The sequence below is a fragment of the Mirounga angustirostris genome, unplaced genomic scaffold (genome assembly GCF_029215605.1).
Source record: "Mirounga angustirostris isolate CCGP_5_RB_7025 unplaced genomic scaffold, mMirAng1.0.hap1 SCAF_14, whole genome shotgun sequence".
NCBI lineage: Eukaryota > Metazoa > Chordata > Mammalia > Carnivora > Phocidae > Mirounga > Mirounga angustirostris.
This window is the reverse complement of record NW_026991722.1, coordinates 80,926,850-80,943,878: the sequence shown is the minus strand read 5'-3', so window position 1 is coordinate 80,943,878 and position 17,029 is coordinate 80,926,850. Positions and strand designations below refer to the sequence as shown.

General features: G+C 46.2%; 1 protein-coding gene across 4 annotated transcripts in view; it reads left to right on the top strand.

Annotated features, from left to right (window-relative positions):
* The window catches only part of VSIG10 (V-set and immunoglobulin domain containing 10), a 32,946-nt gene extending 17,250 nt beyond the window's left edge, over window positions 1-15,696 (top strand). For 2 of the 4 annotated variants that reach the window (XM_064578461.1, XM_045887544.3), the window contains exons 4-9: window positions 1,788-2,048; window positions 6,613-6,906; window positions 9,475-9,585; window positions 9,873-9,888; window positions 11,572-11,789; window positions 12,784-15,696. In XM_064578461.1, coding sequence (XP_064434531.1) covers window positions 1,788-2,048; window positions 6,613-6,906; window positions 9,475-9,585; window positions 9,873-9,888; window positions 11,572-11,789; window positions 12,784-12,839 — 956 coding nt within the window. In that variant the 3' untranslated portion in view covers window positions 12,840-15,696. Of the gene's footprint in view, window positions 1-1,787; window positions 2,049-6,612; window positions 6,907-9,474; window positions 9,586-9,872; window positions 9,889-11,571; window positions 11,790-12,783 lie in introns of those variants that run through there. The other 2 variants (XM_064578463.1, XM_064578462.1) reach the window with 2 other exon arrangements.
* The last annotated feature ends 1,333 nt before the right edge of the window (window positions 15,697-17,029 follow it).

Sequence of the window (17,029 nt, the reverse complement as noted above, 5' to 3'; positions counted from 1 at the left end):
TGTGCAACCACTGCCTCTGTCTAGTTCCAGAACATTCTCATCACCCCAAATGGAAATCCCGTTGCCACTGAGCAGTGACTCCCTCTTCTCTTCATGGCTCCCTGGCAACTGCCAGTCTGTGTTCTGCCTGTCTGCTTTTGCCTCTTCTGGATGTGTCGGGTCAATGGACTCATGAAACACGTGGCTTGTGTGACCGGCTTCTTTCACTTAGCATCATGTTTTCAAGGCTCATCCATGTTGGAGCAGGTGTGAACACTTCATTCCTTTGTATGATTGAGTTAATATTCCATTGCAGGGAAAGACCACAGTTTGTTTATCTGTTCGGCCATCCTCATTCTGTCCATGAACTTGGGCCCTCTCGCACTGCTAGGAATCAGCAGTCCACAGACCTTTATTCTGGGGGTGAGGACACAGCAGATTCCTTGGATGAAAACCACTGTAGACATGTGGAGTGTGCTCATAATCCATGCAAATGAAAGGAAGCTTCAGAACAACAAATTAGTGAACGGGATAATAACACCTTTCTTAATTCATACGTTATTCGGAGCCTTTATAAGTCTCTGTGTTCTGTGTCATAAATGACATTTATTATTTATGAAGTCATAGGTGCTTGTTAGAGGAAACAGATGAGCGTAAAGAAGAAAAGAATATTCTAACCATCATTTTGGTGTAGTATCAATAATTTATCTTGTAGATGACATGTATCTACCCATCCATGTAAGATCCAAACTTATTTCTATTTATGCATGTTATATAAAATATATAAAACATACATATATAATACATAATACAATATACATATATATCCATAATATATGTCTGTACATATACAATATACATATATACATACAATATACATAATATATATGTATAAATGTGTAATGTATGTATAACATACATATATGTATAATATATACATATATAATATATACATATATACATATGTATAATGGAGGCGCCTGGGTGGCTCAGTCATTAGGGGTCTGCCTTCGGCTCAGGTCGTGGTCCTGGGGTCCTGGGATCGAGCCCCGCATCTGGCTTCCTGCACAGCAGGAAGCCTGCTCTCTCTCTACCACTCCTCCTGCTTGTGTTCCCTCTCTCACTGTGTCTCTCTCTGTCAAATAAATAAATAAAATCTTAAAAAAAAAAGTATAATGTATATACATATAAAGTATTCAATATATGTATATATACATATTATACATCTATAATGTGTGTGGATTTTCATATATAGTTATTAACACATGAGTTACATTGGATTTCCAGGTTTGTAACTTGTTAAATTTTTATGTGTTTTTAGTAATACATGTACATAATAAAAAGGAAGTATATATTAAGGGTGGGGATGAATTCCACCTGTACCTCCCCCTGGGGACCAGCACCGTCCAGTAGAACGTTTTATGAAGATGGAACTGTTCTATTCTGTATGGTCCAGTACAATAACCACCCACCACATAGGGTTCCCGAGCCCTTGAAATGTGGGTGGTGTGATGGAAGAACTAAATTTGTAATGTAATGTAATGAATTTAAGTTTAAATAGCCACATTTAAAGGCCACTGTGGCTAGTGAGAAATGCAAAGATAATTAAGGCCCACAACCTTGTAGATTTAACAATCAGCAGAGGAAATCGGACTATTGTCACATACTAATTTGTGCTAAGGAGCTATTTCAAGGTACGCTAACTGGGCATGATGTTTCTCTGATACCCCGGTTCTGTAATCCTTAGAGCCAGCCCAGTGGTGATCTCCGAGTGTGCGACTAAGCCCACATGCTCTGGTGTTTTGCAGTCCCCCCTCCATCAGCCCCTCAGTGCCGGGCAGAGATGTCACAAGGATCACTCATGCTGCAGCTCACCTGTCGCTGGGACGGGGGATACCCAGACCCGGACTTCCTGTGGACAGAAGAGCCAGGAGGTGTGGTCGTGGGGACGTCAAAGCTGGGGGTGGAGATGCTGAACCAGTCCCAGCTGTCAGATGGCAAGAAGTTCAAGTGTGTTGGGAGCCACATAGTGGGGCCGGAGCTGGGAGCCAGCTGTGCGGTACAGATCAGTGAGTCTGGCTTGCCTCGTCCCGGGTTGGGGTCCACCCGTCTTCATTCTGAGAGAACCGTTTGCAAGGTCTGGGAAAGAAATCCCAAGATATTGCAGTGAACTGAATTGTTTCTTCTTTTGCTTTGTGTTTCCTTCCTTTCAAACGTTAAAGATGCTTAACCAAGCTTCTTGGTTCTCATCCAAGCTGTTTTCCACTCTTGACAGATACTAATTAAGCACCTGCTATGTGTTAGGTACTGTTTCCAGGTATTGGGGATGGAGTGGTGAACAAGATGGGTGTGGTTCATTTAGTTATGTAACAAACACCCCCAGAACTAATGGCTTACAACAACACATCATTTATTTATCTTATGATTTCTGTGGGCCAGGAACTCAGACAGGGCACAGTGGGTTTGTCTTGGCTCCATGATTCCTGGGTCTTAGCTGCAAGACCTGGTTAGGAGGGTTGAAATTGTCTGAAGGATCTACTTCCAAGGTGCTCACCCACATGCGTGGCAGGTTGCTTCCTCTCCATGTGGGCCTCTCCACAGGGCCTCTTGACTGTCTTTACAATGTGGTGTTGGCTTTCCCCAGAGCAAGTGATGCAAGAGGGAGCAAGCCAGGCCGACGCTATCCTTTCTCTGAACTACCTAGCCTCAGAAGTCACATGGCATCCCGACTGCCTCTTCTGTTTGTTAGAAGTGAGTCACAGTCTGGCTCTACTTTCAAGGGGAGTGGGTGGAATTGGGCTCCACTTTTTGAAGGGAAGAGTGTCACATGATTCCTGGACGTGTATTTGGAACCACGACCACTCATCCTTCATAGATTCTTCTGTGTGGGGGTGGGGGTGAGAGGAAGACAAAGTCCAAACACAAGTAAGGTAGGCTCAGATAGTGATAGTACTTGTGAAGAGGATGAAATGGGGTGTGTGAAAGAGTCTCTTCTAGGAAGAGGGCCACTGTTCCTCAGGGGCAGGAAGGTCTCCTTGTGGCGGTAGCGTTTTGAGAAGAGACCTGAAGGATGGGAAGGAGCTGGCCGGGTGGGCTGAGTGTTCCTGGCAGAGGAAATAGCAAATGCTGAGGCCCTGAGGTGGAAATGTACCTGGTATTTGACGAACTGAGAGAAGGCCAGTGTAGCCAGAGGGCCGTGCATGAGGTATCCATGAGGCTAGATGGCTGTTGTGGGTTGAATTGTGTCTCCCCAAAAAACATCTGTTCAAGTCCTAATCCTGGCTACCTGTGGATGTGGCCATATTTGGAATAAGAGTCTTTGCAGGTGTGATGAAGTTAAGATGAGGTCATACTGGGTTACGGTGGGCTCTATTCCCGCGACTGCTATCCTTACAAGAGGGCCATTTGGACACAGACACACGGGGAGAATGCCACATGATAATGGAGGCGGGGACTGTAGTGATGCCTCTGTAAGCCCAGAATGCCCATGATGGCCGGTGACCGCCGGAAGCTAAGACAGGCATGGGATGGTGTCTCCCTCGGGAGCCTCCAAAGGAATCAAGCCTGCTGACACCTTGATTTCAGACTTCTGAGTTTTAGAGCCGTGAGAGAATGGATTTCTGTTGCTTCAGGCTACCCGGTTTGTGGTGCTTTGTGATAGCAGCCCTGGGGGTCTAATACAACCGGACGCAAGGACCAGAGAGTGTTGGGTTTTGTTGGCCGTGGGGAGGATTTTCCTCACGGCCTGTCAGGATAATTTACCTCAGAGGGGCGGCCGTGGAGCGCTGGCCTGCTGAGAAGAGAGCCTTGCTGTTCCAGGAGGTGCTTGTTGTCCCAGGCAAGTGGCATTCACATGGCTGTCCCTTCCCCACTGACTCATTCAGCAAACATGTCCCAAGTGTCTGATCTGTGTCCGGTACCTGGCTGGCCTCGGGCAACAGAAGGGACAAGGCTCACTTTCTGCATTACAACAGGGCTTGGCACACGACGGCCCATGGGCCAAATCCAGCCCAACTGGTAGTTTGCAATTTTATTTTTAATGAGATATAACTCACATAACATGAACTTCACTATTTCAAAGCGTATAATGTGGTGGTTTTACGTACATTCACAACGTTGTACTTAACCATCACCGCTGTCTACTTCCAGAACATTTCCATCACCTCACAAAGAAGCCCAACCCACTGGCGGTGACTGTGTGCGAGTACTTCGTTCCCAGGATTTCCATCGACGTGGAGTGTTACCATTAAATCATTTATTTTTTTAGACTTTATCTATTTGTTCATTAGGACGTGGCATAACTGTTTTAATTTGGGTTTCTTTGATCCTGGTGTGGTTGGCAATTTTCATATGCTTCTTGCGTCCCTATATATCATCTATGAATTAATCTGTTCATATCTTGTCCGTTTTTCTATTGGGTTCATCTTTTCCTATTATTGCCTAAGAGTACTTTATATTAACTTTATCAGTTAATTTCATAGAACTGTCGTGCCTGTCATAGGTATTCTTCTGTCCTCCTTGGCTCCTAAACTACATTTGTGCCTCATCCCTGCTGTGATCCGCAGTTTCTGATTTTGAAGGGGTCACCTCTGTCAGTCCTGCTCTTTTAGGGTTTAGGGTTTTCTTTGCCTGTTTCCAGATCATTCACATGTTGTATGTAAGCCTCGCAATAGCCTGCAGGTTAGACAGGACGTTTTGTAAGTTGCAGATGTGATACGGTGTGAACCGACTTACCCAAGATTCACCTAGCTTGTAAGTGATTGAAGCCAGCACTTCAATCCCAAGCTGGGCTGACCCCAGAACCCTTGCCTCCCTCGGGGACCCCCTTCCTTGGGACCTAGTCCAGCAAATCTTTTTGGGTAAGAGCTATGTACTTAGCGTGGCACCGGGTCCCGTGGAGGAATACCGAGTCCTGACCTTTGAAGGACTTAAAATTTACTCGGAGCGAGAAGTCCGAGAACCATGAAATAGGCAATATCAATAATAGTGACATTGACATTTACTGAGTGCAGAGCGTGCGCAAGGTGCTGTGCTCAGTGTTTTCCACACGGTCTCTTGCTTGTTCTCACAATCACCCTAGGAGCTGAGTGCTCACATCACGGATCTCTAGGGGAGACCTTACAGTTCCCTGTGTCCAACTCAGATCAGACCCCAAGGCCACACGGATGCTGCATTGGGAGCTGTCTAGGACAGACCTGTGATAGACCGACTAATGTTCCCCCTACAGAGATGTCCATGTCCTAATCCCTGTGACTTTACCCTACATGGCAAGAGAGACTTTGCAGCTGGGATTAAGATCTTGAGATGGGGAGATTATCCTGGATTATCGGGGTGAGCCCCATGTCATTACATGGGTCCTTCTAAAAGGGAGGCAGGAGGGTGGGACTCAGTAGCAGGAGACATGATGACAGATGTCAGAGGTTGGAGTGAGGCGAGGGGGGCCAGGAGCCAGGGAATGCAGGTGGCTTCGGAAAGCTGAGAGAGCGAGGAAATGGATTCCCCCCACCCCGGGGGCCTCCAAGAAGGAATGAGCTCTGCCAATACCTTGATTCCAGGCCCACAGGATCATTTCCAACTTCTGACCTCCAGAACTAGAAAAGAATAAATCTGTGTTGTTTTAAATGAGATGTTACAGCATCAATAGGAAATGAATATAGCTGCCTCATTGTCCCCTCAAGCACTCCTGGCAGGCTGTGCACCCATTCTTTGTATGAGCAACGTGGCTATGATGCATGCAAGCCTAGAGTGTAGATGAGGAATGTGGGCTACAAAAGCCTGGCAACTTGGGCTTACAAGAGTAACCAACTCGGGGCTCCTGGGTGGCTCAGTGTCAGTTGCATGTCTGACTCTTTTTTTTGATAAAGATTTTATTTATTTATTTGACAGACATAGCGAGAGCAGGAACACAAGCAGGGGGAGTGGGAGAGGGCGAGCAGGCTTCCCGCTGAGAGGGGACCCCGACTCGGAGCTCGATCCCAGGACCCCGGGATCGTGACCTGAGCTGAAGGCAGACGCTTAACGACTGAGCCACCCAGGCGCCCCGCGTGTCTGACTCTTGATTTTGGCTCAAGTCACGATCTCAGGGTTGTGAGCTCGAGCCCCACATCCAGCTCCGTGCTCAGTCGGGAGTCTGCTTGGGGTTTTCTCTTTCCTTCCTCTGCCCTTTTCCCCACGCGCACTCTTTCTCTCCCTCCCTCTCTCTCTCAAACAAATAAATAAAATCTTTAAAAAAATTTAAAAAGTAACCACTTCATCCTGGTTTGCCCAAGACTTTCTCAGTTTTCTCACTGAAAGCTCTGTGTCCTAGGAACCCCCTCAGGCTTCAGCAAACTAGGACAGTTGGTCACCCAAAATCCTAGGGGCACCACTTATTTGGTTGTGTGACTTTGAGCAAGTAACTTAACTTTCTCTGGGTCTCGGTTTCCTTATCTGCAAAATGAGGTAATAAGTTTAACAGTGCCTAGCCTATAGTAGATGCTCAATAAATGTTAGCTTTTATTATTACATGAGACCAAGTGCAGGACAGAAATTCCTGGAGTTGCTTCATCAGGAAGGTAGTAATATTCTTGAAAATCTCAGGCCATGGTTTGAGTCTCCCTGAACATTTGTCTTTCTTTACCTTCTGATCACCAGGGAGCCCCTCCCTTCTCTCTGAGCCCATGAGGACTTGCTTCGTGGGGGGCAATGTGACGCTCACCTGCCAAGTGACTGGAGCCTACCCCCCTGCCAAGATCCTGTGGCTGAGGAACCTCACCCAGCCTGAGGTGGTCCTCCAGCCCAATGGCCACTATCTCATCACGCAGAATGGCCAGATCTCCAGTCTCACCATCCTCAACTGCTCCCAGGCCCTGGATGAGGGCTACTATGTCTGTCAGGCTGAGAACCCTGTGGGGGTGCGGCAGGTGGACATCTGGCTGACCGTGAAAGGTGAGTGAGGGCAGGGGCCCCAAAGGAGGACGGTGAGAGCTTCAGAGGACCAGGCACCAGCATGGGGACAGTTTGGTTCTTCCCTATACGTGGGTCACTGCCACTGGGGAGAAGGCGTATCTGCTTGACTGTGACTTGATAAGGTGGAAAAACTATTACCCAGTCGTAAATCTCTAACATTGCATGGGGATTAAAAAAAAAAAGAATTTATGTTGGGGCACCTAGCTGGCTCCATCGGAAGAGCATGCGACTCTGGATCCCGGGGTCATGTGTTGGAACCCCACACTGGGTGTAGAGATTACTAAAATAATAATAAAATAAAACTTAAAAAAATAACTTGTTACATCCCAAAGAATATATATATTATAAATATAAAATACATAAAAAACAAAAAATGTAAGTCGTGAAGCATAATAGCAAAATGCACACCTGAGAAACTACCATCCCGCTTAAGATACAGAGGGGTGCCTACGATGCTGAAGTTATTTGTAGGTAGTGTGGCCAGATTTAGAAAATGACAACAAAGCTAAAAAAACAACAACAACAACAACAAAACCAGGATGCCCACTTGAATTTGCATTTTAGAAAAACAAAGCATTTTTTAGTGTAAGTATATCCCACATTTTCCATGGGACATACTTATTCTAAAACAGGATTCATTGTTTATCTGAAATCCAAATTAAATGGGCATGTTGTATTTTTTTCGGCCAACCCTACCTCTAGACCCCTTTCCAGTCTCATCCTGGGCCTCCTGAAAAAGGTAAGCAACTATCCTGAATTTTTTTATTCAAGAAAAATTTTACTACATAGTGAAATCCTTGCTGTTTCCACTCCACATTTTGTTCCTAGGGTTTATTCATGCCAACATGTGTAATTATACTTTGTACCTCTTCACTGCTGTAGGATTTTCTACTGTGTCATGGTTCCACAACTAAGTTACTAATTTTCCTGCTGATAGACTTTGGTATTGTTTCTGATTTTGATGTTGTTGTTGTGATGAGCAAAAGTGTTGCCATGAAAATCTTTTACCCAGCTCCTTGTGTACACATATATAGCAGGTCCCTAGGCAAATATTTCTCTAGGATATATGTAGAAGGAATAGAAAGGAAGGGTTATGCACATTTGTATCTTTCTGGGATAATAGCAAATCATTTTCCAAAGTGGTCGTACCAATTTCTATTCACAGCAGCAGTATTGAAGAGTGTTGAGTTGTTCTGCATTTTTGCCTTCAGGCTTTGTGGTTTTTGCCCATTAAGTACATGTAAAATGGAATCTTACTGTTCTGACTGGCCCTTCTGTGTTACTAAGAAGATTGAACATTATTTCATATGTTTGCTATTTGTGTTTCTTCTGTGAAATACTCACTGTGTCTTTTGACATTTTCCCCTTTCTTACAGATATGTAGGAGTTCTTTAGAAATTCTGCATACTAATTCCTTGTTAGTTTTACATGTTACAAGTATTTCCTTTTAGCTTGTTTGTCTTTTTTTGCTTTCTTTTTGGTATCCTTTGATTAGCAGACATTCTTACTTTCATGTAGTTAATTTTATGGATCTTATATCATTAGCAATTTTTACATCTCAAGAAATCTTATCTCCCCCATGGCCACAAAGATACTATCCTATACTTTCTCCTAAAAAGTTTTAACATTTTGCCTTTTACAGTTAAATCTTTAATCCATCTAGAATTGATTTTTGTGAATGGTGTGAGGTGTGGGGATTGAGTTTCTCCCCCGCCCAAATTTGGATAGCCATCGATTCTAGCACCATTCTTGAATAATTCCTCTTTTACTCACTAATCTGTCATCTATCAAATTTTCTTTTACGTGTAGTCTGTTCTTGGGTTCTCTATTCTGTTCCATTCATCACTACTGTTTATCATGGGACCAATAGCTCACCCTCTTCATTTCGGTGGCCTTATAAACAGTCTTGATGTCTGGAGATTTTAACCTTCCAGTCTTCCTTTGCATCACATGCTTTCCACAAACTGTCTGAGGTCGGGAAATGAGATATTTATCTTCTTTATAGAGAGGTCATATGCCTTGCCGGATATCATGGAACCAAAACAAAACTGAGACCCAGGCAGAGGAAGGGAGCTGTTGCTCTTTGACCAGCACGTCAAAGAATCAGTGGAATGAATCAGTAGTGTGATTTGTCAGGGCACCTGGGTGGCTCAGTCGTTAAGCGTCTGCCTTCGGCTCAGGTCATGATCCCAGGGTCCTGGGATCGAGCCCTGTGTTGGGCTCCCTGCTCAGCGGGAAGCCTGCTTCTCCCTCTCCCACTCCCCCTATTGTGTTCCCTCTCTCGCTGTGTCTCTGTCAAATAAATAAATAAAATCTTTAAAATAAATAGTGTGGGGGCGCCTGGGTGGCTCAGTTGGTTAAGCGACTGCCTTCGGCTCAGGTCCTGATCCTGGAGTCCCTGGATCGAGTCCCGCATCGGGCTCCCTGCTCAGCAGGGAGTCTGCTTCTCCCCCTGACCCTCCCCACTCTCATGCTCTCTCTCAAGTAAATAAATAAAATCTTAAAAATAAAATAAAATAAAATAAATAGTGTGATTTGTCTTTGCAGAACCTTTAAATATCGGGGGACTTGTGGGCACCATCATGAGCCTCCTGCTGCTGGGACTGGCTATCATCTCAGGGCTTATGTTATATTACAACCCCGTGTTCTGCTGGAAAGGTAAGGATTTCTTGGGTCCCTTCGTTTACCTTTGAGGCTTCTTGAAAGGGTGTGGGTGGGGGAAGGAGGCCCCGGTTGTGCTCCTACCCAAGGTCCCATTCTATAGGCTTCTTGACTGGGGCCGGATGTACAATAATGAGTCACTTAAGTACCATCCCTGAACACCCTGTCACCTGTCATGTTGGGTCAGTTTTCTCATTTCTCCGTTTCTTTTGCAAACGTTAGATTAAAAACTTTGCTGAAGTGGATGTTACTGGATATTAATTTTCTTTCCTTTCTCCCTTCAGTAGGAAGCACTTTCAGGTGAGTGTTCCTAGAATCGAGTCAAAAACCCATTTCCGTGGTCTGTCTTCCCTGCTGTTTTTGTTTTCTTTGTAAGAGCAATACTAGCAGCCGCTGTGGAGGACCCACCATGTGCCGAACACTGGGTGGAGGGGCTTCATTAGGCCTTATTGGAAACTCTTTCATAACTCTTCAGGAGGGTAGTGGCACCTCCATTTTCCAGATAAGGAGATGGACGCTCAGGGAGTTAAAATAATTTCTGCAAGCTCACCCAGGAAATGAATAGCGGCGCCTGCGTTCCGATCCAGGTCTGACTGATTCCAAAGTCTGTGCTCTTTTTGTGATGCCAGACCTCAGGGTGTAGTACCAGACCCCAGACCTCAAGCTGGGCTCTCACTGAAGCATAAAGATGGTGTGTGGGCTGTGAGCCCAGGCATGTGCGCATTTATTTTATTTAATTTCCTAAAAAGAGCTGAAAGGAAGAATAAGTCATAGTCTCACAGCATGTTTTGGAAGACTAGTCTGAGCATGCCCTCCCAAAAGGAAATCTCAGGGGGCGCCTGGGTGGCCCAGTCGGTTAAGCGTCTGACTCTTGATTTTGGCTCAGGTCATGATCTCAGGGCCATGGATTGAGCCCTAAGTCAGGCTCTGTGCTCAGCGGGGAGTCTGCTTGTCCCTGTCCCTCAGCTCCTCCCTGTGCTTGCGCACTATGTCTAAAATAAATAAATAAAATCTTAAAAAAAAAAAAAACCTCAGTAGGGACAAGGTAACTAAATGGAATTTGTGTAATCATTTCCTAAAGAGATTCTGGGTTGGAGCAAAGAAGTCTTCTCTTTGTTCCTTTTAACCAGTTTATGAAGGGATATTCCTGTTCTGGGATGATCTTTCACGGGAAAATGTTACCTTTACTGCCCTGTATTTGAGGGACATCTCCCGAGTGAGCCTTTCATTCCCCAGGCCTATTTCTCACAGGAGGAGGCAGCAAGGCATAGTGGAAAAACGCTTTGTAACTAGCAGACCTGGGCTCAGATTTGCACCTCTGCCATTTCCAAGCCCTGTGCTCTTGGAAAATCCCTGATTCTCTCTGAGCCTCTGTCTCCTCATCAGTTTTCCAGAAGGAGACTGTGAAGATTATATGAAAATGTAATGCTCCAGCACTGTCACTGGCCAGTGGCATGTGTAAGAAATGCACAGTCTGGCTGGGTAGGCAGAACCAGCAGTGAACTGGAGAATTAAATGCTAAACCGCTGGGCATGGACTCCAAGTGCAATCATGGTTCAAGGGCTTGCGGGGAGGGAGAGGACTTTATCTGGGCCTTGAATAATGAGTAGGAGGCAAAGTTTCAGTAAGTAGAGCAGAAATAAAGGGCGTTTCAGGAAAGGAACGTAGGATTCGTGTACGTGCTGTGAGGGGAACTAAAATGGTAGGTTCCTGGGACAAAGAGTCACCACCTGCCCAAGGAGCAGAGGGGAGTAATAAAACCCACCCAGGAAAATACGTGACTGTCTGTAGGAATCTGTGGCTGCATCTCTTTGAGAGATTACAATCACACCATCCTCTCTTAACTGAGGTGAACGCACAAAGAATTTTCCATGTTACAAAAGAGGTTGCCATCAATCCATTGTTTTCTATTCAGAGAGGGCTGATGTTAGGGGGAAAAAAATGGGGTATCTTCTTGATTATTTCTTCCCCTTTGGAAATTAGGGGACAAGACATGGGGGATGTCATGGTTTTGGTGGATTCAGAAGAAGAGGAGGAGGTAGAGGAGGAAGATGCCGCTGAAGAGGAGGAAGAAGAGGAAGAAGCAAATGAGAGAGAGGTATCGCCAGAAGAAATCCGTAAGCATGGCCACGTTCACAGAGTGACTGCCCTGGTGAATGGGAATGTCGACTGGATGGGCAGTGGGCTCCAGGCTCTGCAAGGTGAGCTCTTTGTCCTTCAAAGCACTCTGTTAGGCTGCACTGGGACTCCCAGTAAGAATCTCTGAGAGGTGAGTCTAGTTTTAAAGGGTGGGGAAGGTAGTTAAAGCTTCATCTAGGATCTGTCAACTCCCGACCCCACAATTAAACTGACCGACATTTATCAAGGACCTGCTCTGGGAAAGGCACAATATTGGCATTGTTGGGGGAATAAAAAAAAAAAGACCGATCATAACTGTAGGCAGGGAGCTTTCCAAGACCAGTCAGAGTGTACCGAGGAAAACTTGGGGAAACTTAAGACGGAAGCAAGATTGAGCCATCACTTTGAGAGAGCAGTAGAAGAGCTGTTGCAAGGAGGAATTTGATTATTGCCAGAGGAATGATAGGCTTAAAAATCACAGGACCTCAGGGGCACCTGGGTGGCTCAGTCGTTAAGCGTCTGCCTTCAGCTCAGGTCATGGATACCGGGGTCCTGGGATCAAGCCCCGTGTCTGGCTCCTGGCTTGACGGGGAGCCTGCTTCTCCCTCTCCCTCTGCCTCTTCCCTGCTCATGCTCTCTCTCTCTCTGTATCTCTCTGTCTCAAATGAGTAAATAAAATCTTTAAAAAAGAAATCACAGGACCTCAGAGAGAGGTGAGTGGTTCAGGGGTGCATTGGTTGGGAGACGCTTAATGGCAGAAGGAGGATATGAAGCAAGTCTTTCAGGACAGTTGAGTTTGAATAAGCAGAAAGGAGAGAGAGAGAATTCCAGGTGAGGGGACTGGCACGAACCCGGTGATGCATCAAGCAGTACCAAGCACGTCTAGAGGATCTTGAGTGAAAAGAACAGGAGAAAAGGGGAACACACACCCTGCCCCACCTGCTCCCCCGTGAATTCCCATTCTGAGGCTTACCGGTGAAGGACTAGGAAGTGCAGTGATTGAAAACGGATGGTGGAGATGGAGTGACCTCTTGTTTAGCTCACTCAGACTCGGATCTGCTTTTCCCTCCTGTCCAGACGACAGCAGTGAGGAGCAGAGTGACATCGTTCAAGAAGAAGACAGGCCAGTTTGAAGAAAGAGAACTATCCTCCGTTATCCCATCTTAAAAGCCTGGAAAGCTACGTTGAAGATGAGCTTTTCATCCTGCTTTGACTTGACTTGCACCCCTGCCTGAGGGCTGAAAATGGTTTGGGACACTCAGCAAAAAAAGAAAAACACACACACAGATTCCCTTCTCCACCCCACCCCTTTTTTTTTCTAAATTGGTTTGATTTGCTGTTAAGTTTTCTCATTGATGTTAAAACGTGTTGGGAACAGGCAGCGCGTGGCGGGGAAAGGTGCATTTGGCATCTGAGGTGCCCCCTTCACTGTGACTCTGGCTTGATCCAGGTTGACTGATGCTGATTTGGAGGGGACAAGAGTGGGGGGAAGCACCTGGCCTCCATGCACAGTGCTCCCAGTACACTCTTAGAGGTCCGTGACCAGCTTGCCCCATACACACAAGGGAATAGTGTGGGGGTGATAGGGACACCTCCTTTATCACTGCCCGGAAAGCCAGGCAGACGTCACCTCCCTGGAAAAGGTGAGGAGGTGTCCGATACTGATGGGGAGTCAAAGGGAGGCAGTTTGGCTCAGGTTTTGGGGTTGTAAACACCTAGGCTTGAACGTGGGCCCTGCTCCTTACTGGTTTCCTGGCCTTGGGCACGTTGCTTTCCTCTGCCGGGGCCTCAGTTTCCTCATCTGTAAAATAGGTGAAATCATACCTGCCTTACAGGGTATGGTGGGGACTAAATGAGGTATTGTGGAGGGGAAAGTGCTATCCAGCACGTGTTCAGTAGATGTTCTTTATCCTCTCCTCTGCCTTTCCAAGTGGAAGAAACTATGTCATCTGTAAGTTACAGGCTGCTGCCTGGGCCTCTCCTTCTTTGTAAAATGGTTTCAGAGGAAGCATTACCAGGGCTCTCCTGACGCTATTTGCTTCCCTGGAGGTGTAATTCTTTTCAAAAGAGGTAGGGGCCCCTAAGAGGAAGTGCCTTTCATTAGAACCTCTCATTTTGCAGAGCTTCATATTGATACAAAAGCCTCTTGGGTGACTCCCTAGTAGCTTGCAGATTTTCCCATTCTCCCCTTTCTCCTGTGGCTTTGAAAGAAGGCAGGAGAAATGTTTTGCAATGGAGTACCTGGTGATAAGTACTCCTTGGGCAGACTAGTTCCTCTGGCCTCCATTTCTCAATCTTGGAAATGGGGACGGGAAAACTTGTTTCCTTCCTCCTACTTAAGGAGAGTATGAGGATGCATTGATCAACAATGTAAAGTTTTGAATGAAATAACATCTGATGAGTTTAAGCTGCTGTTTCCAGATCCCTGTACAGCCCAGAGATTGTTCGTCTCTGATTTCGTCCAAATCTCTTATATGTCAGAGACCTAATAAGGGTGCAAAAGATGTGGGCTAAACATGAAAATCTGACTTGAGTTTGCACTCTTTAATGTTCATATCCCACTTGCTGGGCAAGAGCTAAGGCTTAAGGGAGAGCTTCCTTTCTCCAAATAACAGGGACTGGGACTCCGGTTAAGATGAGAAGCTGGTTGTCTGCAGCGTTCCCCTGTGGACTGCTGACAACCCACCATGGAAGATACACCAAAAGTCAGAAAATCATCCTTGCCAGGTAAAATTTATTGTGATGCAGTAAGTGCCAACTGGTAATTCTCACCGTGGGACTGACCAGGAACTGCTGCGAAGAAAAAGGTGTCACGGGGAGGAGTCTAATTTTCTTGGACGAAAAGACTGAACTGAGCAAATGACTAGGAGTGAACCCCATCCCCAGCTGAGAGCCCTGTGGATCGCAGAGGCTGGCTGCAGGTTCTTACCCCCAGCTAATCTGGGGTGTATAGCAAACTGCAGTTCTTATGTGCTGGGGCTTCTGCCGCCCAGCACTTCCTGGATGTCGCCACTCTGGACAGCCCAAGTCACTGTTTCAGAACAGGAGACTTGAGTTGCTTCTAAATCACTGAACTCTGAGTCTGTCTCCCTTTAGAATCTTCCACGATTAAATTCCTGACTTTGAGGGTTCACTCTGCAGAGGCAACCACATTAAAAAAAGAAAAAAAAAACAGGAAAAAAATTCCTAGCTAGGAACGCAGAGAATGATTTGCAAGATCACTGAGACGCTTTGCAGAACTTCTTCTCTTGCACACGCACCTGATGATAGGAAATCTTTGGGGCAAGGGTTTTCCGCTAGCAATTGGGGGCTTCGAGGTCTTGTTGCCAAACGCTCTACACCCTAGATTAGCTGAGTCACGACTTCAGTCACTCATATCTGAGCCCTGGGTCAGTTGAGAGCACAGGTATCGGCAGCCTTCAAGTTTTAAAGGATTGTTAAAGAATTAGGTCTTTCTTTTATTTTAAGATGACTCATCCCTAAAACTACAAGCATGAGACAGTGGGTTACAAACTCTCTGTGGCAAAGTCCAGGTTGTTACATTGTGCTGTTACACAATCGTATCGGAAGGTATTCTGAACTCCAAGATCCACTTACCAGAACCAGGAAGATAAATACTGAACGGCTATCACAACTGACATTTCAGAAGGAGACACTGGGGAAGGGCTCAGGCAATCCTGTGGCTTTGATATTCTAATTCTCACAAGCACATATAGGCCCTAAGACTGCAGACAACCCACCATGGAAGATACACCAAAAGTCAGAAAATCATCCTTGCCCCGTAAAATTTATTGTGATGCAGTAAGTGCCAACTGGTAATTCTCACCGTGGGACTGACCAGGAACTGCTGCGAAGAAAAATTAGATCCCTCTGCATTATCTACATGTTAATATTTGGTGTGCTGTGGGAGGGGTGGGGACAGAGAAATTTATTCTGAGGTTATAATATGAATTTTTAAAAGATTATGGAATAAAGTTATTTTTAAATAAATGCTTTAATGATCTTGATTTAGACTTGATTAGTAAACTGAAAGATTTGGAGAAATGGGTTTGCCTCCCCCAGTTTTTTTTACTAGCTTTCCCTGTGTTGGCAATGAAAACGTTCTCATTGCCATTTTATTATTATTTTTTTAATATTTTATTTATTTGACAGAGAGAGACACAGTGAGAGAGGGAACACAAGCAGGGGGAGTGGGAGAGGGAGAAGCAGGCTTCCCATCCAGCAGGGAGCCCGATGTGGGGCTCGATCCCAGGACCCTGGGATCATGACCCGAGCGGAAGGCAGACGCTTAACGACTGAGCCACCCAGGCGCCCCGCCATTTTATTCTTTATAGATACCCTCTCACTCTGAGACTCCTGCACCTTTCCTGATCTCCTTGAGAAACTTGTTCTTCCATTTTGTCCCCCTTCCCTGCCGATACCTCTTTTTGGTCAGACTGCATGCTTTCTAACATTAAAGGGTTAGGGTAGCAGTCTTCAGGGAGAACCTGGATCTGCTGCTGGGTTGGCTGAAAAGATGAATTCTATCAGCTGTCCTGTAGTTGTGGGTGGCCTTGGGAGTTCTTTACTGGGCTCAGCTAATTGTAACCCCCATAATGTCTCACGGGACCTCCCACTTTCCTGTCCTAGGCCCAGGCTAGACCGCAGTTTTTAGAGGAAGCTTCAAGTCAGTCTCCCTCTTAGGTCATTCTTCCTCCCACCCCTTTCTTTACTGCCCTCCAGTCTCGCTCCCGGCTCCCTCCTCCTTGCCCTGGCCTTGCTCCCCAGCTCTTTATCACAGCGGTTCCACCTTAACTTACATCCTTTCTAACCAAACCCATGCTTCCTACCTTAACCTCAGTGTCCCACGTTCCTTTCCACCCAGCCCCTCCCTTTGAATTTGTGTGGGTTTAATCCAAGCTGGTTTCTGAGTCCCCACTGTACCCCTGGCCTGTTTCGCTTCTCTCCCTGTTGTCCCCAACACCTCTTTGCGTGAACTTCCGTCCTCCTAGGTCACACCCATGTTTACCCAGTTTGTCCAGATGTGGACCCCCACTCTTCTTGGACTCCCCCCTTTTTTTTTGTCTGGCCCGCTGCCCCTTTCTCACCGCCCATTTTAACCTTGACATGCTCGTTTTCACCCTCCATTTTCCGCCGGGTTTGTCTTTTTCTAGTTCCCATTTTCAAAAACCGGCGGCTTACCATTCCTAACCCCTGAGCTGGGCTCCTCCACCAAAGCTCCCATTTAACCTCTGAGCTCCCGGCCTCAGCGCCCCCATTTTATTCCCCAGGCTCGTTCCTTCCCTCCCGCCTCTCACCGGCTCTGGAGTTCCCGGACCCCCTC